Source organism: Solanum dulcamara, chromosome 9 (assembly GCF_947179165.1).
Source record: "Solanum dulcamara chromosome 9, daSolDulc1.2, whole genome shotgun sequence".
Taxonomy (NCBI): Eukaryota; Viridiplantae; Streptophyta; class Magnoliopsida; order Solanales; family Solanaceae; genus Solanum; species Solanum dulcamara.
Genome location: NC_077245.1, coordinates 70,167,050 through 70,192,815, shown reverse-complemented (window position 1 = coordinate 70,192,815; position 25,766 = coordinate 70,167,050). Strand labels below are relative to the sequence as shown.

The following is a 25,766-nucleotide window of genomic DNA, read 5'->3' as shown; positions in this document are numbered from 1 at the left end:
TTATTTTCACTTTTCTTTTACTCTCACTGTAGTTTTTTCCTTCAAATTTTACCTTAATTTTTTGTTTTTATAAAAAATAACTCTATTTAAATTAATATATCAACTCCATGCTAATTAATGATGTCATATATATTATTGAGATCCACAAACCAATCATTTTCCCTTTCGAAAAAATATATACATCTTTTTTCAATTGACAAATATAAACAATAGATCATAGTATAATTTTTTTTTAATATGATGTCGTCGACTATATTTACCACGTCATTATAGTCTAAATAACGAAGAACTATATATTTTCAGTCCCAAAGTTTGAAATTAGATGAATTCAAAATATGATGTTTGCTTTTAATGTCTAGGCTCAATAAATTCAATTCCAAAACAAATTAGGAATATACAACTTATTATTGAAGTAGGGAATATATGTGACACGCCACTCAAAACTTATTATAAGTTGATTAATTCTGTAAATATTCAAGAACTATTATTACTAACCTGTGTGATCGTGGCTCTTGATGCCAAATAATCAAAATTAGAGAAATCCACCAAATTATAATGTCAATAGGAATGATCCCATTAACTTGATTAGAAGGTTTAGACAATATCTCACTTGGATTGAACATTCGTATCGCCATGTAGTAAGTTGGAGATTCGAGCCATATATCTACTCTCAAAATTTTCCACCAAAAAACAAATTTCAATTGTCAAATCCCCCTAACTTGAAGAAGGAAAAAAAAAAGTTACATTAATTTATAATGCATATATTTTGAATTCATTGTTGTCATCAGAGAGAGCTGAATCAGACCATTCCATAGACTTGCTAGCCAGAGAGTTCTTTCTCATGCTCCTCTTGTTCGATGACTCGATCCGATGTTTAATGACCCAATATAACATTACTCCGATTGTTGAAGCCATTATTGTTGCTCCGAGAATGGTTACAATAATCGCCATCAGCCTATAACGCGTGCCAACGACTACAAATGATAGAGCCAAGTATGCAACTGATACAAACACACATGCTGTCCACATTAGCTTGTTTATGATTGACATCAGCTTCTTCTTTGCTTTGCTCTCTATTGCCACCACTGTTGTCTGGACAACCACAACTGCTAGTGAGATGAATAACGCGATTGAATCAAAGACAAAGAAGACGAGGAATCCAGGATGGTTTGATATGTTTGCTTCTCCGATTATATGGCCCTCTGGGAGGTTATCCGGATCCATATAGTATTGCCCTGGCACTTGAAATATTCCTGCAAAGGCAACTGTGGCAATGAGTACAGCTACAACTGTGGTTGAGTTGATCGCGTTGTTAAGGCCTTCCCGGTGCATCTTGTGCAACCGCTTGGCTATGCCTTGTATGCGTTTTCTTGTCTGTTTTGTGTGTTTTAACTGATCGTGCACCTCGTGCTTAATGTCACTAACGGTTTGCTTCAACTCTCTAGCTGGATTCATTGCCTGTGGCTTGAGGACTCGGGCACTCTGAACCCCGTATTCCTGCAGGATAGCTACGGTGTCAGCATGTGACATTTTCTCAGCAGTGTCTAGAGCTGTCTCGTGTGACCTATTGATAACTTTCGCATCTGTTTCTTTCTGTGCAAGCAGCAATTTGACAACCTGCATAAGCTCAAAATGAGTCAGTTCTCCTCTGTGATTAACAATTCCTCTTCATTTATACTATCAACAATTTGGCTCATATATGAAGTAACTTGTTCAAGTGCAAGAAATACATCAATGACATGCTAATGACAGACGTAGACACGAAAAGAGTGTAAATTTTTGTCTCTAAGTGAACGGTGCGAAAAGAACAGCAACATTGCACAGCTTCCAGGTAAAGATTGTACCACTTGAAGTTGAAATATTGTACAGCTTTCGTTTTCTGTCCCGGACACAGAGAGCAAATCTAGGATTCAGTCTTATACTTACATGTGTGATAAATGACATTTCCACAAACTTCGCGCAGACGTTGCATTCATAGTGACTGATTTCTATTTCTTTCTCATTTTATTTTTCTAAGTACTGTTTTTCCATCTAACAGCAGCTACAGAAAGAAGTTTTAGATGAAATATACCTCAGCCCTGCCTTTACGAGATGCTATATGCAACGGTGTGTTTCCCTTATTGTCGACCATGTTAACTAATGAAGGATCAGCTTTAGTGAGCTCCTCCACAACCTCGAGATTTTGTCCTTTGACAGCCATGTGAAGTGCGGTCTGTCCCTTATTATCCATCCGCGTTGCAATCCCTGGCTCCTTACTCAAAAGAGCTTTCAAAACCTGCAAATGTCCATTTCTTGCAGAAGAATGTAATGCTGTTTTCCCATTACTTTTAGCTATAGTGGTCAAACTGCTTTGTTCCTCCAAGAGATAATTCACCATCTCTATGTGCCCTTGGTTCGCTGCAGTATGCAGAGCTGTCGTATTTACTACATCAACAGTCATCGCGAGCTCGGGATGTGCTTCCATCAATACCTTCACCACATCTGCAACATTACCAAAAATGAACATGCTAGTTCACCAAAAAATTCATAAACTAGACATCAGCAGTGGTAAAGTTGCCTTCATGTGAATAGGATGTCACGGGTTCGAGCTGTGTAAACAGCCTCTTGCAAAAATGCAAATTAAGGCTACATACAATAGACCCTTGTAGTCTGGCCCTTCCACGGACCCCACACATAGCTGATGCTTAGTGCACCACACCTTCTTGGGGAAAAGGGTAAAATGATAGGTGGGGAGCTTATATACTATAAGGTTCAACTGAACTCAGTATTTTCGACATGGAACATAAAACCTCTAAAATTTCAAGTCTTGAACCCATAACTTCAAAAGTACAATGAATTTAGCGCTAAGAACGATAAAGATTTAATCCATCAAGCTTAAATCTTAGATAGGCCTCTGATGGAACATCGATAACTTACCCAAATCTCCTTGTTTGGCAGCAATATGCAGTGCATCAAACCCGTTCCTTGCTTTGATTCCAGCTGCAACAAGATCATAATACATGATCATCTCCCTAACCACCTCATAGTAACCATATTCAGCTGCAACATACAAAGGGGTCTCTCCAGCTGAATTTTGCTTTATCAACAACTCTGCCAATTCTTCCTCATCCGTTTCCTCGATAGTATTTTTAATTGCAACAAGATTTCCAGCTCTAGCTGCCGAATGCAAGGCACTATCGTCGCGTTTCCCTGTTAATTGTTTCGTCATCTTTTTCCGGGGAGTAGTTGGCTGAGCTGCTGGTGCCTCCATCTTATTAACAGTGCCCAAAAAATCCCAATATGCTAATCTTGAACCAAAAATCCTTTTTGTTTTCCTTCCCTCAAACACTCAAATCAACAAATCATATTTTTCAAGTCTAGTTAACTTTCAAGAAACAAACTTTATTCTATTATCACACATTCCTGGATTTCATCAAAAGCCAAAATCTTGAATTTCACTCACATTATCAATAGCCTGGAAACAACAACAACAACAACAACAAAATCTTTAAAATTTTCTTTTCCACATGAAGAAAGGGCTTTCATTTTCAATCTTTAATTCATGAATTCCAATACACTAGCTAGCCAGCGATAAACAAAAAATGAAGCTTTTTTTAACAGTGGTGTCTGGTCAGGTTTTGCGCACTTTAATTAATTCCATGGGATACCTGTCTCTCTCACCAACAAGTACTAGGTATCTTATGTCTGTTGTCTTATTTCATTCCTTAAGTGCATTACACAATCAAAGATTGCAAATTAAGTCAAAGAAAAAAGGGATTTTTTTTACCTGGGCATGAAAAAACTTCTGAAACTCCCAGCTTTTTTACAATATTCTTGATAAAATTTCAAGAACCCCACCAAAAGAAAGCTTTTTTTATGATGAAAATTAAACAATCCCTGTATATTGGTTTTGAGAAATGGAAGAAAAGCTTCTAAAAAGGGGAAAATTAGAATTACCACCTTGAGTTCTTGAACAAAAAGAGAAAAAAAGTTCCATTTGGAACTTTTTTTCTTTGAAGTTGGTGTGATGATTTGAATATTGAGAATCACATTTAGAATATTAATGGTTAATTCTTATTATAATTATTATTTGCTTTTTAATAATTTGAGATGAAACAGAAGAAAAAACTGCTTGCTATGGTTGGTTAATAATTTCACTAACCATATTAACAGAAGGTCTAGAATCACACACATATATCTGTGCTGTAAATTTTTAGACATGCCACTCTAAAATTAGAAAGACAGAGATCATGAGATATTTGAAAAAGGAAATGATTTTTCAGTTTTTTTTTCAAAAATAACAGATTATGTGAATGGTGTTTTGTTTATAAGTCACATTTTCCCCCTTCCTAAGAGCTCCAAGCCATTTAGCTCCGTTGGTGACTCGACCCACATCTTAGGGTTAGAGGCAGGGACGGAGCCACCTTGAGCAGGAGTTCCTTCGGCGAAAAATTATATTATTTATAAATAGTAAAAATAATTTTTTATGTATATATAGTAGATGTCGAACCCCCTTCGATAAGTTCATGTGTCTACTTCTTCAAATTTTTAACCCCTGAATCAAAATTCTGTCTCCGCCACTGATTAGAGGTGAAGGGTGTTTATCATACGAGCAACTCTCTCTTATCCCATTTTTAACCCTTTCTGAAACCAATGCCACCAAGTTTTCCAAATTTTGTGAAATATTTGATGAAAACATTTATTCAAATTATTGAAGCAAAAATAAAACGAATAAAACTCTTGAATTGTTTTCTTCAAGTTAGCTTTTATCTAGTCAAATCAGTGTTCCAATTTTTTTTATCCATTGTGGTGATACATATTTTATTTGGTCATCCCAACATGTCAATAGATAAAACTTTGATGCTTTTTTTAAAAATATTATTTTAGAAAGTTCATATAGAAACTTTTAGCTTGGTGATGTAATGCATTTGGCATGCCAAGGAAACCAGACAAGATTATGAAATTTGGATATAATTAACGCAATTTGTCTAGTGCTTTTACAAAATTGTGAAATTGATTATAATGGAATAAGCCTTTTAGGCTAGTGCTTAAATTGACATAAGACTAAAGAATTGAGACTCATCTTTTTTGTACCTATTGTATTTTAGTGAATTAAATCTGAAATTATTCTTTTAAGCCAAGAGTTTATGAGGTAAGGGGTACGAATCTATGTTCACACTATCCTCGTCAGATCTCACTCGTGGATTACACTAAATATGTTGTTGTTAGTTAAATATAGGGTGTGGAAACAACTAGAAGACGGCAAAGAGCAAAACAAACAGAGCAAATAGAATTCATAATTTTTTTTTTATAACTCGATCTTCATTTGGCACTCTTATTTATGACTTTGCATAAAGATACTTCTTAGTAATTTCCTGCTGATGATTTGTTAATTTTGAACGTATTTGGAGAAAAACAGTGTTGGCATAGAGCTCGATAACTCTTTGGCTAAGTTTTCAATACAACCTTCTCAAGGTCATATGAAGAAGAGATGCGCAAATGTCCTGATGAGGAAGTGTGAGAAGTTGAATATGGTATAACAAGGAGAGGTAGGGATAGGCCGACGAATTATTAGAGAGAGAGGTGATTAAATAAAATATGTCACAACTATAGCTCACTAAAGACGTGACCTCAAATAGACGAGCATGAAGATGCACAAATGTATGCTTTATATTGCTTTCTATATTAGTTGTCATATTACCTCATTCATAACTATTTTGATTTGATGCAATTGAGCCAAAGAACTTTTGAAAACCTCTCTACCTACACTCTACCCTTATCAAACCCCACTTATGAAAATACACTACTGTTGTTGTTGTTATCTCTATCGTCCTGAGAAAAAGTAGATCCAAATTCAGAGATTAATACAATTTGTTAAATCCAGAAATATTTAAAGTAAATTTGTTTCATTTCTTCTTTTTGGCAAGTAGATAATTTAAATGTGTGCAAGAACGTGTACTACAAATGTCCTTATTGTTGGTGCATGAGCCAACATAATAGTTCTTGGTCCAGAAATTGGAAATCGGTACATAAGCCTTGAGAACAAGCAAAGAGACGTGGGCAGCCAATATTCGAATAAATCTTGTGATAAAACAAAACTAATACAGTTCAATACATAGCAAAGAAGCAAAGACAAATGCGTTTTGTTGCAATTCAATATGACTAAATTGCATAATCTGTGCATGTTAGCTCATTTATATTTTCCATGGGGAGTTTTTCTTTTGATCAATGAAATATCACAGCATGAGATTGCACATCAAGGACTGAGAGACAAACGTGTATAAATCAGGTAGACGAGATTACGAGCCTACAAAATCCTCTCATTCAGCAAACGATCTTGTACCATTAATTTATAGAGTGCATAGCCTCCCCTGTTGTAGCCGGGCATTTTAGAAGCCATATTCTCTGAATCACTCTGACAAAAAAGAAACAGGAGGAAATTAAGTCATGGATAAAAAGTGTTGCGTAGGACAAAACAGAACGAAATGTTTAAAGTAATATGAACTCTACTTTTATAAACAAAGCAAAACAGCCTCTTTTACTATTTTAGCAACAAGTCTTTCAACAAAGGATCATTGCACAAAAACAAAATGCACCCACCATCAGCAGTCTTGAGATGGTGATGTGCGTAATGCCCAACAGATTATGAAGTAAGAATGCAAGAAAGAACAAAACTCAAAAAATAAAACAAATGTATTTAAGTGTTAATATGTTCAACCTGAATCTTCTCATGACAAATCTGCTAGCTTTAGCTGTTAAATGGTCACAGATAAAACAGAAAGGACATTCCTCTAAGGTTCATTTTATGCAATTTCATGCTCAGAAGGGTAGAGGATTAGTTGGCTAGAAGGATCTCATCCACTTTAAGGATTTCAGTGATGCTTAGAATAAGAAGAAGCTGCAAGGCAGAACACCAAAGGATAGATTTGCAATTAACACTTCCTAGTACTCATCAAGCAGCTAGTGACCTAGTGTTATATATTCATGCAACTCATAATAACCAAAAGTTTCTGTGAAAAATTTAGACAGAACTCTAATTAATTAGAAAAAAGCATACTACGATTCTCAGATTCTACAACTTTTTCCTGATATCAAACATTCACAACAATAACTCAGAAATAAACTCCATGTTTAAGGGTGTCAAAATGAGCCCAAATATAGGTAACCTGCCCAAACTTTTATCTGTTGGGCTCAAGATAATTTGTATTGGGTTCAATCTCAACCCATTTAAGCCTTAATCCATTTTAAAATTTTTTTTAATTGAACCCAGCTTAATCTCCAATTTCAACCCGTTTTAAGGCTCTTTATTTGCATTGATGTAATGTATGTTCTAATATTAAATGTATGAATTACTATCCATTTTATATCTTTTAGGATTAATCTATCCATTTGTAATTTTTATTTTTTATTTTCTTGGGTTGAAATTCAAATTGTGGTTATAAAAGGTAAAAAATAATATGTTAAAATTATTGAGATTAAGCGGGTCAAATTGGGCGGCTCATGACCCATTTCTCAATTTCAACCCAAACCGCCCATTTGACACCCCTATCCATGTTGCAAACAATGTATTTCTGTTCTAGAGAAACTAAAAGTAGCAAATCCCAACAAAATTGGGATGAATCAGACATTTTGAGAATATTCTATGAGCGACAGAAGTTCTGTATGATTGCAAAGATGACAGTGAAGCTAAGAGTTTCCAGAGAGAATCTGAAAGAAAACAGATATTCCAAAATTAAGTACTAAATGTAGACTCCAAATTTAACATACAAGCTCCAATTGGCTCCAACTTTAACTAAATAGTTCCTGCCTTGCTGGAACCCTCACATGCCTTGTTTTAACAATGTAAATTACATTACGTTGGTAGCATTGTCTGTTAGACCTCAACCTCATGCTAGATGCTTATTTCCCCTCCGCATGAGACTCCCGCTAGGCTAAGCTCCACAGAGCTCAGCAAAAGTGGTTCTATACAGCAGTTAAGCAAAAATTAAGAGATAAGACTAGTAACGAGAACTATTTTAACAATTTGTAGAACTAACCATTGAAACAGCATAAAGTTGAGTTGAGTTGAAGACATCCTGTGCACTAGAATACAGTTGGTGAATTTCATCTGACCAAAGATTGCATTTGATGAAGAAAAAAGCAGTTGGTCTAACATTCAATACTCTTCAGGACCAATAAAGATGGGGCTGGACTGAGTATAACATCAAAGATAAAGAATAAAGAACGAGAGTTAGATAGCTTCTACAAAAGATGAATCCTAATAAGATGCAATCTTATCTGAAAGGAAACGACAATCTGAGTGCGCATGTAAAAACAGCCCCTTCAAGAGTTGCAGAGGGCCATATTTATAAATAATTCACCAGTCTCCAACTGATCATATTATGAATGCAACTTCATTTTGCAGCTGACAAACAATGTGTCCTACATATTATGTTATAGTACATTTGTCAAAGATAACCTTCGCATATTAAGCTCCCAAAAAAACTAAAAAAACTATACATGTTATGCTCAAGCGATTTCCTCCCTTACTAAGTAGTAAATTTGTCAAATATCAAAGTTCCCTAAATAAATTCCATCATGGATGAAAAGACCATATTTATAATGACGGTAACTTATTTGATTACAGTTTTGACGTAGATCTTACTGACAAATAAAGTGAGAAATAAGAACTATGTGCTACTCGATATACACGATCATCGATTATAATACATGATCAAAGTTGGACCACAACTATGCATTACTCGAAATACATGATCATATAAAGATCTGTATATGACAAATTGACAACACAACAAACATGATAATTCTCAAGATTCGACGTGATAGAACTATTTTGGTATAATAACCCAGAATGATAAACAGGCTGAGACCTGATACAAAGCTGATTAGACATCACATTTATCCAGTATGTGCTATCACTTATCAACAGCCTTATTCGTTTCCTTCCAGATTACAAACTTGACCCATTTCACTAGTCTCCCACCGCCACTGCAGCAGCAGAAGTAGCTGTATTTGGAGTGGACCAAAGTGATGAAGCTGTCCATTACTCAAAACAGCAATAGCACCAACTCCTCCCCCCGCCGCTGCAGCAGAATTAGCTGTATTTGGAGTGGACCAAAGTAATGGGTTACAGAGTTTCATATGAATGTCTGCATCGAACAACAACCACTGGAAGGCCATTAAGATACTTTATTCATGAAACGGAATCATCTATGTTATTATTTGTTTTGTCGTTAGAATCAAAACCGTTAACCCAGATTTGAATTTAGAAAGCAGGCAGGGAAAAAATGTGATAGAATATAAGTGAGACTCACCGATCAGAGGCAGTGGAACAACATAAATCTCCAAGAGAGTGTAGAGACAGATTCTAGCAAGAACAACCAAGAATAGAGAGCAGTTATTGCCAGAGTCAGAAGTTTACATATAAAGGATACTGGAAGAAAAGACAGGATAGCAGAAGAAAGAACATACAAGTTAATAGTGGAGAGATGATGCTAAGACCCAGACAAGCTGGATGGCGATGAACCAAAAAGGCTATAGAAGATTTAGAGCCACAAATAAAGCAAAATGGAGAAGTGAGAAGTGATGCATGGCAAATTAGTTTCACATAAAAAGGCATGGTATATAGTTAAGAACTATGAGAAGTTTAAAATACCCTCAATTTGAATTATTTTGGCAATAAGAAGACATGTTGTTCCCACATGCTTGAATTAACTTTTCTATATCATAGAAATACTATCATCACTTGAGATTTTAGCCTGTCGTATATCAGCAACAAGGGGGAACAAACAAAAGAGAAGAACTAAATAGAGTGTCGTCTGCTGCTTCATCAAAATCCCAAATTCCAACAATACTACAATCAGGTTAACCGTCGTAGAACTATGATGGAAGGAAATTGAAATATGAACTACCAACTTTATCCATTTATAGGAATTCCATATCCATGCCTGCACATCATACCCAAGATCTGCTGACATTTATCCTTTTCCCCCCAAGTTGTGTAGGCTTTAACTAATATCCAAAATGTTTTCTTTGAGAAGTTCAAATTCACTTTATCCATCTCGCTAAGAACTCTCTCCATTTCAATGAGCCGCCTTTGTGATGCATACATAACCATCTTGCAGTGGTAAAGGGACCTGCATATTTTCCAACCAGCACATTCCGCACGGCTAACAAAATTAGCAAGTTTGTCCACTGCATTGTTTCGGAAGTAACTTGAAATGATGCAACGCATGACACCAACTGTTGTGACGGATGTGTTACATTCAAATGCCTCATTTATTGAATTTTCCATCTCGTCTAATAGATCCTCCTTTGCATACAAACATATTACTATGACATTCAACCAAGGCCTATAATCATCTTTAGGAATCAACCTCAGCAATTCTTCAATCTTTTGAACTTTATTTACATCAGAACTTTTACTATAAGCACATATCATAGATCGAATTAATGGGATTCCATGCCGATCTACATGACCTTTGACAAGCTCATAGATTTCTTCCATCTTATCCAACTTACCAGAATGTGCATATCCTCGAAGCATCAATAAATGGGTAGTAAGATCAGGTTTGATACTTTCTGCATTCATGATTCTATACGTCTTCTCCACATCATCCCACATCCACGCTGTGATATACCCAGCAATTAAATAGTTGTACGTACCAACATTTGGGCAGACATCCAAATCATTTATTTCCCGTAAGGTTGCCTCCATGTGATCTATCAGCATTAATCTTCCAAACAGAGAGATCAGTGTGTTGTATGTTACAATAGTTGGGGTACATGTTGCTTCCATCTTCAAGTCCCAAAAAACTGATTGACACTTAACAGCCAAACCATTGAGCATGTAAGCAGTCATAAGGGCATTATATAAAGAGGTCGATTTGAGTCGCTTGGTGGAAGCTTCCTTGAATAGTTCGGCTGCAAGATCAACATTCTTTAACCTTCCTGCCACAACAATAGCCTTGGAATACTCCTCAACTGTCATGGGAGTCCGGTACTCCTCAACTGTCATGAAGAAAGGGCTTTCATTTTCAATCTTTAATTCATGAATTCCAATACACTAGCTAGCCAGCGATAAACAAAAAATGAAGCTTTTTTTAACAGTGGTGTCTGGTCAGGTTTTGCGCACTTTAATTAATTCCATGGGATACCTGTCTCTCTCACCAACAAGTACTAGGTATCTTATGTCTGTTGTCTTATTTCATTCCTTAAGTGCATTACACAATCAAAGATTGCAAATTAAGTCAAAGAAAAAAGGGATTTTTTTTACCTGGGCATGAAAAAACTTCTGAAACTCCCAGCTTTTTTACAATATTCTTGATAAAATTTCAAGAACCCCACCAAAAGAAAGCTTTTTTTATGATGAAAATTAAACAATCCCTGTATATTGGTTTTGAGAAATGGAAGAAAAGCTTCTAAAAAGGGGAAAATTAGAATTACCACCTTGAGTTCTTGAACAAAAAGAGAAAAAAAGTTCCATTTGGAACTTTTTTTCTTTGAAGTTGGTGTGATGATTTGAATATTGAGAATCACATTTAGAATATTAATGGTTAATTCTTATTATAATTATTATTTGCTTTTTAATAATTTGAGATGAAACAGAAGAAAAAACTGCTTGCTATGGTTGGTTAATAATTTCACTAACCATATTAACAGAAGGTCTAGAATCACACACATATATCTGTGCTGTAAATTTTTAGACATGCCACTCTAAAATTAGAAAGACAGAGATCATGAGATATTTGAAAAAGGAAATGATTTTTCAGTTTTTTTTTCAAAAATAACAGATTATGTGAATGGTGTTTTGTTTATAAGTCACATTTTCCCCCTTCCTAAGAGCTCCAAGCCATTTAGCTCCGTTGGTGACTCGACCCACATCTTAGGGTTAGAGGCAGGGACGGAGCCACCTTGAGCAGGAGTTCCTTCGGCGAAAAATTATATTATTTATAAATAGTAAAAATAATTTTTTATGTATATATAGTAGATGTCGAACCCCCTTCGATAAGTTCATGTGTCTACTTCTTCAAATTTTTAACCCCTGAATCAAAATTCTGTCTCCGCCACTGATTAGAGGTGAAGGGTGTTTATCATACGAGCAACTCTCTCTTATCCCATTTTTAACCCTTTCTGAAACCAATGCCACCAAGTTTTCCAAATTTTGTGAAATATTTGATGAAAACATTTATTCAAATTATTGAAGCAAAAATAAAACGAATAAAACTCTTGAATTGTTTTCTTCAAGTTAGCTTTTATCTAGTCAAATCAGTGTTCCAATTTTTTTTATCCATTGTGGTGATACATATTTTATTTGGTCATCCCAACATGTCAATAGATAAAACTTTGATGCTTTTTTTAAAAATATTATTTTAGAAAGTTCATATAGAAACTTTTAGCTTGGTGATGTAATGCATTTGGCATGCCAAGGAAACCAGACAAGATTATGAAATTTGGATATAATTAACGCAATTTGTCTAGTGCTTTTACAAAATTGTGAAATTGATTATAATGGAATAAGCCTTTTAGGCTAGTGCTTAAATTGACATAAGACTAAAGAATTGAGACTCATCTTTTTTGTACCTATTGTATTTTAGTGAATTAAATCTGAAATTATTCTTTTAAGCCAAGAGTTTATGAGGTAAGGGGTACGAATCTATGTTCACACTATCCTCGTCAGATCTCACTCGTGGATTACACTAAATATGTTGTTGTTAGTTAAATATAGGGTGTGGAAACAACTAGAAGACGGCAAAGAGCAAAACAAACAGAGCAAATAGAATTCATAATTTTTTTTTTATAACTCGATCTTCATTTGGCACTCTTATTTATGACTTTGCATAAAGATACTTCTTAGTAATTTCCTGCTGATGATTTGTTAATTTTGAACGTATTTGGAGAAAAACAGTGTTGGCATAGAGCTCGATAACTCTTTGGCTAAGTTTTCAATACAACCTTCTCAAGGTCATATGAAGAAGAGATGCGCAAATGTCCTGATGAGGAAGTGTGAGAAGTTGAATATGGTATAACAAGGAGAGGTAGGGATAGGCCGACGAATTATTAGAGAGAGAGGTGATTAAATAAAATATGTCACAACTATAGCTCACTAAAGACGTGACCTCAAATAGACGAGCATGAAGATGCACAAATGTATGCTTTATATTGCTTTCTATATTAGTTGTCATATTACCTCATTCATAACTATTTTGATTTGATGCAATTGAGCCAAAGAACTTTTGAAAACCTCTCTACCTACACTCTACCCTTATCAAACCCCACTTATGAAAATACACTACTGTTGTTGTTGTTATCTCTATCGTCCTGAGAAAAAGTAGATCCAAATTCAGAGATTAATACAATTTGTTAAATCCAGAAATATTTAAAGTAAATTTGTTTCATTTCTTCTTTTTGGCAAGTAGATAATTTAAATGTGTGCAAGAACGTGTACTACAAATGTCCTTATTGTTGGTGCATGAGCCAACATAATAGTTCTTGGTCCAGAAATTGGAAATCGGTACATAAGCCTTGAGAACAAGCAAAGAGACGTGGGCAGCCAATATTCGAATAAATCTTGTGATAAAACAAAACTAATACAGTTCAATACATAGCAAAGAAGCAAAGACAAATGCGTTTTGTTGCAATTCAATATGACTAAATTGCATAATCTGTGCATGTTAGCTCATTTATATTTTCCATGGGGAGTTTTTCTTTTGATCAATGAAATATCACAGCATGAGATTGCACATCAAGGACTGAGAGACAAACGTGTATAAATCAGGTAGACGAGATTACGAGCCTACAAAATCCTCTCATTCAGCAAACGATCTTGTACCATTAATTTATAGAGTGCATAGCCTCCCCTGTTGTAGCCGGGCATTTTAGAAGCCATATTCTCTGAATCACTCTGACAAAAAAGAAACAGGAGGAAATTAAGTCATGGATAAAAAGTGTTGCGTAGGACAAAACAGAACGAAATGTTTAAAGTAATATGAACTCTACTTTTATAAACAAAGCAAAACAGCCTCTTTTACTATTTTAGCAACAAGTCTTTCAACAAAGGATCATTGCACAAAAACAAAATGCACCCACCATCAGCAGTCTTGAGATGGTGATGTGCGTAATGCCCAACAGATTATGAAGTAAGAATGCAAGAAAGAACAAAACTCAAAAAATAAAACAAATGTATTTAAGTGTTAATATGTTCAACCTGAATCTTCTCATGACAAATCTGCTAGCTTTAGCTGTTAAATGGTCACAGATAAAACAGAAAGGACATTCCTCTAAGGTTCATTTTATGCAATTTCATGCTCAGAAGGGTAGAGGATTAGTTGGCTAGAAGGATCTCATCCACTTTAAGGATTTCAGTGATGCTTAGAATAAGAAGAAGCTGCAAGGCAGAACACCAAAGGATAGATTTGCAATTAACACTTCCTAGTACTCATCAAGCAGCTAGTGACCTAGTGTTATATATTCATGCAACTCATAATAACCAAAAGTTTCTGTGAAAAATTTAGACAGAACTCTAATTAATTAGAAAAAAGCATACTACGATTCTCAGATTCTACAACTTTTTCCTGATATCAAACATTCACAACAATAACTCAGAAATAAACTCCATGTTTAAGGGTGTCAAAATGAGCCCAAATATAGGTAACCTGCCCAAACTTTTATCTGTTGGGCTCAAGATAATTTGTATTGGGTTCAATCTCAACCCATTTAAGCCTTAATCCATTTTAAAATTTTTTTTAATTGAACCCAGCTTAATCTCCAATTTCAACCCGTTTTAAGGCTCTTTATTTGCATTGATGTAATGTATGTTCTAATATTAAATGTATGAATTACTATCCATTTTATATCTTTTAGGATTAATCTATCCATTTGTAATTTTTATTTTTTATTTTCTTGGGTTGAAATTCAAATTGTGGTTATAAAAGGTAAAAAATAATATGTTAAAATTATTGAGATTAAGCGGGTCAAATTGGGCGGCTCATGACCCATTTCTCAATTTCAACCCAAACCGCCCATTTGACACCCCTATCCATGTTGCAAACAATGTATTTCTGTTCTAGAGAAACTAAAAGTAGCAAATCCCAACAAAATTGGGATGAATCAGACATTTTGAGAATATTCTATGAGCGACAGAAGTTCTGTATGATTGCAAAGATGACAGTGAAGCTAAGAGTTTCCAGAGAGAATCTGAAAGAAAACAGATATTCCAAAATTAAGTACTAAATGTAGACTCCAAATTTAACATACAAGCTCCAATTGGCTCCAACTTTAACTAAATAGTTCCTGCCTTGCTGGAACCCTCACATGCCTTGTTTTAACAATGTAAATTACATTACGTTGGTAGCATTGTCTGTTAGACCTCAACCTCATGCTAGATGCTTATTTCCCCTCCGCATGAGACTCCCGCTAGGCTAAGCTCCACAGAGCTCAGCAAAAGTGGTTCTATACAGCAGTTAAGCAAAAATTAAGAGATAAGACTAGTAACGAGAACTATTTTAACAATTTGTAGAACTAACCATTGAAACAGCATAAAGTTGAGTTGAGTTGAAGACATCCTGTGCACTAGAATACAGTTGGTGAATTTCATCTGACCAAAGATTGCATTTGATGAAGAAAAAAGCAGTTGGTCTAACATTCAATACTCTTCAGGACCAATAAAGATGGGGCTGGACTGAGTATAACATCAAAGATAAAGAATAAAGAACGAGAGTTAGATAGCTTCTACAAAAGATGAATCCTAATAAGATGCAATCTTATCTGAAAGGAAACGACAATCTGAGTGCGCATGTAAAAACAGCCCCTTCAAGAGTTGCAGAGGGCCATATTTATAAATAATTCACCAGTCTCCAACTGATCATATTATGAATGCAACTTCATTTTGCAGCTGACAAACAATGTGTCCTACATATTATGTTATAGTACATTTGTCAAAGATAACCTTCGCATATTAAGCTCCCAAAAAAACTAAAAAAACTATACATGTTATGCTCAAGCGATTTCCTCCCTTACTAAGTAGTAAATTTGTCAAATATCAAAGTTCCCTAAATAAATTCCATCATGGATGAAAAGACCATATTTATAATGACGGTAACTTATTTGATTACAGTTTTGACGTAGATCTTACTGACAAATAAAGTGAGAAATAAGAACTATGTGCTACTCGATATACACGATCATCGATTATAATACATGATCAAAGTTGGACCACAACTATGCATTACTCGAAATACATGATCATATAAAGATCTGTATATGACAAATTGACAACACAACAAACATGATAATTCTCAAGATTCGACGTGATAGAACTATTTTGGTATAATAACCCAGAATGATAAACAGGCTGAGACCTGATACAAAGCTGATTAGACATCACATTTATCCAGTATGTGCTATCACTTATCAACAGCCTTATTCGTTTCCTTCCAGATTACAAACTTGACCCATTTCACTAGTCTCCCACCGCCACTGCAGCAGCAGAAGTAGCTGTATTTGGAGTGGACCAAAGTGATGAAGCTGTCCATTACTCAAAACAGCAATAGCACCAACTCCTCCCCCCGCCGCTGCAGCAGAATTAGCTGTATTTGGAGTGGACCAAAGTAATGGGTTACAGAGTTTCATATGAATGTCTGCATCGAACAACAACCACTGGAAGGCCATTAAGATACTTTATTCATGAAACGGAATCATCTATGTTATTATTTGTTTTGTCGTTAGAATCAAAACCGTTAACCCAGATTTGAATTTAGAAAGCAGGCAGGGAAAAAATGTGATAGAATATAAGTGAGACTCACCGATCAGAGGCAGTGGAACAACATAAATCTCCAAGAGAGTGTAGAGACAGATTCTAGCAAGAACAACCAAGAATAGAGAGCAGTTATTGCCAGAGTCAGAAGTTTACATATAAAGGATACTGGAAGAAAAGACAGGATAGCAGAAGAAAGAACATACAAGTTAATAGTGGAGAGATGATGCTAAGACCCAGACAAGCTGGATGGCGATGAACCAAAAAGGCTATAGAAGATTTAGAGCCACAAATAAAGCAAAATGGAGAAGTGAGAAGTGATGCATGGCAAATTAGTTTCACATAAAAAGGCATGGTATATAGTTAAGAACTATGAGAAGTTTAAAATACCCTCAATTTGAATTATTTTGGCAATAAGAAGACATGTTGTTCCCACATGCTTGAATTAACTTTTCTATATCATAGAAATACTATCATCACTTGAGATTTTAGCCTGTCGTATATCAGCAACAAGGGGGAACAAACAAAAGAGAAGAACTAAATAGAGTGTCGTCTGCTGCTTCATCAAAATCCCAAATTCCAACAATACTACAATCAGGTTAACCGTCGTAGAACTATGATGGAAGGAAATTGAAATATGAACTACCAACTTTATCCATTTATAGGAATTCCATATCCATGCCTGCACATCATACCCAAGATCTGCTGACATTTATCCTTTTCCCCCCAAGTTGTGTAGGCTTTAACTAATATCCAAAATGTTTTCTTTGAGAAGTTCAAATTCACTTTATCCATCTCGCTAAGAACTCTCTCCATTTCAATGAGCCGCCTTTGTGATGCATACATAACCATCTTGCAGTGGTAAAGGGACCTGCATATTTTCCAACCAGCACATTCCGCACGGCTAACAAAATTAGCAAGTTTGTCCACTGCATTGTTTCGGAAGTAACTTGAAATGATGCAACGCATGACACCAACTGTTGTGACGGATGTGTTACATTCAAATGCCTCATTTATTGAATTTTCCATCTCGTCTAATAGATCCTCCTTTGCATACAAACATATTACTATGACATTCAACCAAGGCCTATAATCATCTTTAGGAATCAACCTCAGCAATTCTTCAATCTTTTGAACTTTATTTACATCAGAACTTTTACTATAAGCACATATCATAGATCGAATTAATGGGATTCCATGCCGATCTACATGACCTTTGACAAGCTCATAGATTTCTTCCATCTTATCCAACTTACCAGAATGTGCATATCCTCGAAGCATCAATAAATGGGTAGTAAGATCAGGTTTGATACTTTCTGCATTCATGATTCTATACGTCTTCTCCACATCATCCCACATCCACGCTGTGATATACCCAGCAATTAAATAGTTGTACGTACCAACATTTGGGCAGACATCCAAATCATTTATTTCCCGTAAGGTTGCCTCCATGTGATCTATCAGCATTAATCTTCCAAACAGAGAGATCAGTGTGTTGTATGTTACAATAGTTGGGGTACATGTTGCTTCCATCTTCAAGTCCCAAAAAACTGATTGACACTTAACAGCCAAACCATTGAGCATGTAAGCAGTCATAAGGGCATTATATAAAGAGGTCGATTTGAGTCGCTTGGTGGAAGCTTCCTTGAATAGTTCGGCTGCAAGATCAACATTCTTTAACCTTCCTGCCACAACAATAGCCTTGGAATACTCCTCAACTGTCATGGGAGTCCGGTAATCCAATTGTCTTCTTCTCCAGTCAAAAGCCTGATAGAAAATAGTCAAAGTATGTTACTTCCTCAACAAGATAAAATGGCAGTAGTCATAGACTTAACATCATCTCTTAGGTAAAAACACATTGAGAAGAAATTATGAAATACAGTAAAGCCTTACAAGACAATTCTTCAACTATGACCAGTAGAAAGGCACGAAATTATTACTGATTAATTGAAAGGAGAATTGTTTGATATTACCAAAAGAAGAGTAACTGCTCAATTTTGTTTCATCCAAAAACTCGGCACCATTTTATTCCCCCGCCTAATTCACACAATCTAATCATAAAAGTTGTACTCATGCAAAAACTGTATGAGGTCCCAATTTAATTGACCTTTGCAGGCAAGGGCAGATCTACACTTGTAGATATGAATCCATAACTTCAAAATCATAACAGATAAATGATAAGAACCTTAAAGGCTGAACTCATAAGAGTTCAAATTCTGGATCCGCCTCTGTTACAGGGTCAACAAGCCCTCTTTGACCACAACTCCATTCATATATTTGTGTTATCATATTTTTTTGATCAAAGATTGGTGGTTACCAAGATTTATCTAGTTTCTAACTGACAAATAATCAATATCCTCCGGACAATATAATAATCACATTCACTTCAACCATCACAAAACAAAATTGGTTCAGTTGATATCGTATGTTTGCTAAAGCAGTGATATGAAAAATATTGTATTACATATAGAAAGAGAATCACCTGGAGTGCTAGTCCGGGCGAAGATTTTAGCTGATTTAAGAGCTCAACAACCGCAGAACCATCTGCATACCTATTAAACAACAAAACCCCTCTATCTGCTAATAATTTCTCAATCTTTTCAGCATCACCACTGTATGCTAACAGCTCATCCTTTAAATGTGAGACCTTTTCTCTCATATCCTGTTTGACCAACGAATCGGCAGGACAACACTTGTCTGCGAATAAAGTAAATACCCGTGGCCAGGCGGATTGGGAAGAAGATGCCTTGCCTGCTAGTCCTCGGATCCACAACGCATTAGCTGAACCTCGTCCAATTGTGTAACACTTTCTATAATCTTCAGAAAATCTTTGGAGAATTGCTTCCTTCTCTGGGATTCTCCATACCCTCTTCATCATTGACAATTGACAAATAGGTAGATAGATACCTAATTTACATAAAAATATAAAAGTGTAATTTTCAAATGGTTAAATCAGTTCATTCACTGATTTTCTCTACAAACGGAACAATTTCAAACCCGACGCGACGTAAGCAGGCGGAGGGAACGGCGCAGAACTCTGTTTGTTTCTCGAGACTTTCTATCTCACAGTCTCGGTGAAGTGGGTGAACAGATGAGCACGACGCAAGCAGGCGGAGGGAACAGAGCAAAACTCTGTGATGAGCGCGACGCAAGCAGTGCGGCGTACCTTGAGACGGTGACAAAGGGTAAGAAAATCGAAGGAGACCAGATACAGACGACGAAGCCGAAGACGAAAAAGATGAAGCTTCAGAGAAATTGTTCGTGCTTAGTACAATTTGGTGAATCTCAGAGTTGCCGCTTCAGATAAGAATGGCGAAAGAGAGATCGAGCCAGTTGGAGTATTTTGATACTTGTTTTTGACAAATCACCAAATGTATAAAATGTATGTAACGCACTCATATCAAAAATAGCGAATTAAATGAAGATAATGAGGCAAATAATAATTTTTGAATAGAAAAAAATAATCAACAACATAATGATATATGATATTTGTTTATTCAAATAATAATTTTTTAAATAAATCCACTTCTATTAATCCCACCCCACACCATCCACCCCTCCTATTATCTTCTCCAATCCAATTTACCCTCGCATTTCTCCTAATTTACCTTGTAATATCACACAAAGAATGGATTTTGAAAGCTCCACCAGATGGATCCAAATCGATCCATGATTGTTAATACTAACAATCTTACTTCGTATAAACTAATTACACAACTCCTCCCCCAATCCACCCCACCAAATCTTCATCTCCCCCATATCCACCCCAATCCTACCTATATCATCTGTAGAAAAACTTTAAAAAGAATTTAAGGATTTCAAAAATTTTATAAAGATGACTTTAAAATGATTTGGAGAATTTTAAAAATCTTTGTCGATATTTTTCAAATTATTTTGAGGATGAAAAAGGCAACAAAATAAATGCATAGATTATTAAATATTTAAAGTTTAATTACCTATCTTATATTAGTTTGTGTTGGCTCTTGAATGCATTGAATTGTTGATTTATCAATGGTCCTTATATGAAGGCATGAAAAGGTTCTAAAGTATTTTGATTATAATTATGTTTTCTCATGCCTAAAGTATTTTGATTATACAAATTATGTTTATTTTCTTAAAGCTTTACTCTAAAGTATGTAAAACTTCAATGAGAGTATTATTTCCTGTAACACCCCCTAAAACGTTGTATGTGGTATTTCAATTCTTGATGAAAATAATATTACTTCTGTATTTTGGGCATAACTTTTTATAGAATAGTCCAAATTAGGTGATTCAAATTTTTGAATAACCCCAACGACATTACCTACAATTTTCATGGAGACCATATCTCAAGATTCGAAGGATAAGTAGGTAAAATAAATTAATTTTTGTAAGATATGGTGCTGTGACGAAATGGAGTATTTATAGAAGAAAAATCATATCTCACGGTAGGATGCTCCAAATTGGTTGATTCTTAAACGACATGAAATTAGACTTCTAGATCTACAATTCTTATGAACGCCAAATCCTAATGAGGAGTTTATCTTGTTCAAACGCAGCTCCAAAAAGGGTATTTCATTAAAAGATAGTTCATCTCACCTACCATGGAAATATCTAGAACCATTTGACATCAAAATCCTCCATTGAATTTTCAAGATTATCCTTTGTAATTATTTTTATTTATTATTAGGTTCCTCCTCCACACCTATAAATACCACCTTATTTTTTTATTTTATTCATCAAGCTTTCTCAAGCAACTCTTCTCTCTATACACTTCTTACTCATTCTCAAATATAGTTTTAGTTTTAGTAGTATAGAAATACTATTCCGGTGATTCTTATATTCCGGGTAGTACACAAAATGCTCCGACGAGGAGAAAAGGCTAGGGGTTCAAAAGTGTTCCGATTCGGAGTAAAGCTTCTGATTTCAGGTATGTAAGGCTATTCATAGTGTTTGATTGAGTTCGTCCATGTACCCAGTATTTAAATTCATCGTAATTGAGTTATAATTGAGTTTTACCTAAATCTTGAATTCTAAATAAATTAATTTTCTTTTATTAAGTTAGATATATTTATGCATTGAGATTATTATTATTTTTATTTCTCATATTATTGGAATTATTGTTCATGGCTACTTTTCCATGAACCCTAATTGATTTGATGTTCATGAATATTTTTACACATCTTTTGAGTAAAGATGTTGGCTTTTAATATTTATTGACAAAAAGAGTTATTTGAATTAATACTATATATGTATTTTATTGAGTTTTGAAAGAGCAAAAAAATTGCGTTTAAATGAATTTGATTTTTTGGATTAAATGATGTTTTGAGCAATATGTTTTGATGAGATGTAAATGATGTTTTTGACGTATAATGATTGATGAAGAGGTAATGAGATGAGTTTGATGCTTTAAATTAAAGTCCAACGAGACTAGATGATGAGGTTAATATGAGCACATATATTTTGGGAGTAGTATTGAGCACCAAGTTGGGTAAGAGTTTAATTGACTCAAACCTCAGAACTATGTAGCCAGCGTAGGATGGAGGCTATGCCTCTTAAGTCCCAAAAAGATGACTTTGATGATTGGATCCAAAATAGTGATATCCTTTACCCTGGTAAGATATTGGATGGATGTGGCAACGATATCGCTTTGTTGTATCATCACTAGCTCATAAGTGATGTTTGTCGGTTAGAGAAACTCACAACTGAGTAAGCATTGCTTATTATTATTTTTAAATTTACATTACATATTAATGTTGAGATGATATTGAGTTCTGAGCTGAGTCTTCCTGATAGGAATTTCTTGATATCTGTCCTTACTTTTCTGTCATTTTACATACTCATACATTTCATGTACTGACGTCATTCAACATGCATCGTTTTATGATGCAGATATAGGTGTTAGAGATCCTCAACAGGTGCATCGTTGAAGATCATTATTTTTCAGCTCTTTGGTGAGTCCTTCTTGTATTCAGAGGAATTCTTTATTCTTTTGTTATTGTTGAGTATTATGTTTCTTTTGAGGTATCCATGTACATGCCATTGGCACCGTCTAATAGTATTAGAGGTTTTGTAGATAGAGTTTGATGATGTAATCGGAGCAGTTCTCCTTTGAAACTACTTCTTCTAAGAATTATTTTTTTTCTTTGATGTTGATGATGACAAACCCACATTAGTATTCTGAAGTTTTTCGCTGATGAACAAATGAGTGATGAGACCAAGTGGTTCTCTCAGAAACCAGAGATGGTTTCTGAGTGCCGACCATGCTTAGGGTACCTCATCGGGGCGTGATAGTGCACGAATACAGTTTGAATTTTGTATAATTCGTATAATTTATACAAATGTTGTGCGTGATTATAGAAACATTGTGCGTGATTATAAAAACGATGTGCGCGAATCGAATTGTATAGCGAAATATACAAACACTACAAATTGTATAACGAATTATACAAAAGTTGAGCATGAATTGTATAGTAAAATACACAAACGTTATACAAAAACTACGAATTGAATAGCGAATTATACAAACGTATACAAACGCTATGTGAATTATACAAACACTACTATAACTATAGCTACAAATTGTAATTAGCAAACTATAGTTATGGAGTATAATTAAGGTATTTTTGACTGCTATATGTGAAAATTCCTCAAAAAATAATTGGGTCTGTTTGACTTAGTTTATCTAAAGCAACTTATAAGATGAAAACAACTTATAAGCTAAAAAAAAGTTGGATAAAATGCTTAAAATAAGTTTAACCAAACAGGCACTAAGTTAGGATTACAGACAAAAATATTTTTTAATTTTTCTATGTTTTTATTGGTCAATTTTTTGGAAAATATTTTCTTTAAGAAAACAAGTTCTTTAAAAATAGAGAAAACGACTTTCATAGTGGAATTCGAGAAAACAAGTTTCACAAATTAGTGTTGAATCTAGAATTTAAATTTCATGGCTTCAATCTATAAGGTTCTTAGAGCCTGTTTGGATTGACTTATTTTAAGTGTTTTTAAATCAAAATAGCTTTTCAACAATTTTTTAGTGTTTGGATAAAATAAAAAAGTGCTTATAAGCACTTATTTTAAGCTAAAATAATAAAAATATATCAAAAGTCATAAGTTAAGATTTCTAACTCATCGTATATTCACAAGTCATAAAATCCATCCAAACAAGCTCTTAGTATTAAATTCATTGTATTTTTAAAATTACAAATTTAGACCTACATATTTTGTTACAAGTTTAGTAAATCCTTTATATATAAACTTATGTTTTGCGTCTTAAAAGTATTGAGTTCATTTATTTGTCATTGCAACAAGTGTCATTTCAACATGTGCGTCGTGTACTCTTATAGGCCGAACTAATTCAGAATCATTTTTAACGAGTTTATGAAAAATGATTCCTAAAATTCAAATAAATTACTAAATAATAAATACTGTATCCACAAAATATCAGAGAAAATAATTTACATTGTGTTACAATAATTGTTTCTTTCATAAATCACATTCTAAGAGCTAGTGGAGATGGCTTGTTGGCAAGATAATTGAAACTTGAAAATGAGGCCGGCTCTACCTGCTTAAAATAAAAAGGCAGGCTCTTAAGCCTTCAAATTTGGGGAGCCTATCTCTTTTTTTTTTCTTTTTTTTTTTAAAGTAATAGTAGGTTATAATTTTTTTTTTTGTTTTGAGTATTATTTGCAGAAAATATAAAAAATTTATACAAGATGAAAGAATTTTTAGAAAATATAGGGGGTGTGTGGGGATGGTGGCGCTGAAGATGGAGTGAAGATGAAGCATACAATTAACGAGGAGCTTGTTTAGTTGTTTTTCCTATTTTTATTATGAAAGTCATTTTTCACATTTTATCGCCTACTTAACTTAATTCCTAATTAATAGAAGCTTTGACCTTAGCTAGTCAAAATTATCACCTTTTTTTAATTGAAAACTTTTTTGTCAACTCCCTCAATTTTCTCTAGAAACTTGTAGCTTTGTGATGTGATGCTTTTGGCATGCCAACGAAACCAGATATTGATTATGAAATTTGGATATAATTGACGCAATTTGTCTGGTGCTTTTACGAATTGTGAAAATTGATTATAATGGAATAAGCCTTTTAGGCTAGTACTTAAATTGACATAAGACTAAAGAATTGAGACTCATCTTTTTTCTACCTATTGTATTTTGGTGAATTGAATTTGGAAATTGTTCTTTTAATTGCCGAGGGTCTATTGAAAACCTTCTTTCTATTTTTATGAGGTAAATGGTAAGATCTGCGTGCATTTTACGTCTCTACCCTTCTCAGATTCCACTCGTGTTATTACACTGGGAATGTTGTTGTTGTTGGTGCGTTATAGGGTGTGGAGGCAACTAGAAGACAGCAAGGAGCAAAACAAATGGAGCAAACAAAATCATAATTTTTTTTTTGGTTTATGATTCAAATCTTCATTTGTCACTCTTATTTATGACTTTGCATAAAGACACTTCTTCATATAATCTCCTGTTGATGATTTGCTAATTTTGAGCGTATTTGGATAAAAACACTGTTGGCATAGAGCTCGACAACTCTTTGGCTTAGTTTTCAATACATCCTCTCGACGTCATGTGAAAAAGAAATGCGCAAATGTCCTGATGAGAATGTCTGAGAAGTTGGATATAGTAGTACAAGAAGAGGTAGAGGTAGGCCGACGAATTATTAGAGAGAGAAGTGATTAAACAAGACATGACGTAACTATAGCTCACTAAATCCATGACCTTAGATAGACGAGAATGGAGATGCACAAATGTATGCTTTATATTGCTTTCTATATTAGTTTTCATGTTATCCAAATTGTCATAACTATTTTGATTTGATACTCTTGAGCCAAAGAACTTTTGAAAACATCTCTATATACACTCTACCTTCCCCAGATCCCACTTGTGAAACTACACCACTTATGTCCTTGTTGTTATCTCTATCGTGCTCAAAAAAAGTAGATCAAAATTCAGAGATTGATAGAATTTGTTAAAACCAGAAATATTAAAGTAAATTTGTTTCATTTCTTCTTTTTTGAAAAGAAGATAC

The 25,766-nt window shown here is 34.5% G+C and overlaps 3 protein-coding genes across 9 annotated transcripts; all 3 read right to left on the bottom strand.

Annotated features, from left to right (window-relative positions):
* Nucleotides 1-636: 636 nt before the first annotated feature.
* Nucleotides 637-3,448, bottom strand: LOC129903483 (ankyrin repeat-containing protein At5g02620-like). Its single transcript, XM_055979049.1, has 3 exons — nucleotides 2,917-3,448; nucleotides 2,072-2,481; nucleotides 637-1,617 (listed from the first exon to the last, which is right to left on the bottom strand). Exons 1-3 carry the CDS (start codon nucleotides 3,248-3,250, stop codon nucleotides 751-753), a joined length of 1,611 nt encoding a protein of 536 aa, XP_055835024.1. The 5' UTR covers nucleotides 3,251-3,448; the 3' UTR covers nucleotides 637-750.
* Nucleotides 3,449-6,047: 2,599 nt separating this feature from the next.
* LOC129903764 (pentatricopeptide repeat-containing protein At2g30780-like) lies at nucleotides 6,048-10,996 on the bottom strand. The gene is made up of 6 exons (XM_055979299.1): nucleotides 9,635-10,996; nucleotides 9,451-9,513; nucleotides 9,294-9,346; nucleotides 8,850-9,128; nucleotides 8,016-8,170; nucleotides 6,048-6,394 (listed from the first exon to the last, which is right to left on the bottom strand). The coding sequence occupies exon 1, from the start codon at nucleotides 10,994-10,996 to the stop codon at nucleotides 9,896-9,898; it is 1,101 nt and encodes a 366-aa protein (XP_055835274.1). The 3' UTR covers nucleotides 6,048-6,394; nucleotides 8,016-8,170; nucleotides 8,850-9,128; nucleotides 9,294-9,346; nucleotides 9,451-9,513; nucleotides 9,635-9,895.
* Nucleotides 10,997-13,535: 2,539 nt separating this feature from the next.
* On the bottom strand, nucleotides 13,536-20,111 carry LOC129902301 (pentatricopeptide repeat-containing protein At2g30780-like). Of its 7 annotated transcripts, XM_055977478.1 has the most exons (7): nucleotides 19,215-20,111; nucleotides 17,123-18,499; nucleotides 16,939-17,001; nucleotides 16,782-16,834; nucleotides 16,338-16,616; nucleotides 15,504-15,658; nucleotides 13,536-13,882 (listed from the first exon to the last, which is right to left on the bottom strand). In XM_055977478.1, the coding sequence occupies exons 1-2, from the start codon at nucleotides 19,608-19,610 to the stop codon at nucleotides 17,384-17,386; spliced, it is 1,512 nt and encodes a 503-aa protein (XP_055833453.1). In that variant the 5' UTR covers nucleotides 19,611-20,111; the 3' UTR covers nucleotides 13,536-13,882; nucleotides 15,504-15,658; nucleotides 16,338-16,616; nucleotides 16,782-16,834; nucleotides 16,939-17,001; nucleotides 17,123-17,383. The 7 variants fall into 7 exon arrangements, with proteins under 7 accessions (XP_055833453.1, XP_055833455.1, XP_055833452.1 ...); XM_055977480.1 differs by having other exon boundaries at nucleotides 16,338-16,635; nucleotides 16,939-18,499; XM_055977477.1 differs by having other exon boundaries at nucleotides 16,939-18,499.
* Nucleotides 20,112-25,766: the final 5,655 nt, after the last annotated feature.

Bases quoted from the DNA above. Each gene is read 5' to 3' on its own strand.
- LOC129903764 (XM_055979299.1), bottom strand. From the start codon at position 10,996: ATGACAGTTGAGGAGTACCGGACTCCCATGACAGTTGAGGAGTATTCC.
- LOC129902301 (XM_055977480.1), bottom strand. From the start codon at position 19,610: ATGATGAAGAGGGTATGGAGAATCCCAGAGAAGGAAGCAATTCTCCAA. The intron at 18,500-19,214 runs GTGATTCTCTTT...ATTTTCTATCAG, and splicing joins CGCCCGGACTAGCACTCCAG to GCTTTTGACTGGAGAAGAAG.
- LOC129903483 (XM_055979049.1), bottom strand. From the start codon at position 3,250: ATGGAGGCACCAGCAGCTCAGCCAACTACTCCCCGGAAAAAGATGACG. The intron at 2,482-2,916 runs GTAAGTTATCGA...GTAATGTTGCAG, and splicing joins TGCCAAACAAGGAGATTTGG to ATGTGGTGAAGGTATTGATG. The intron at 1,618-2,071 runs GTATATTTCATC...GAGCTTATGCAG, and splicing joins CTCGTAAAGGCAGGGCTGAG to GTTGTCAAATTGCTGCTTGC.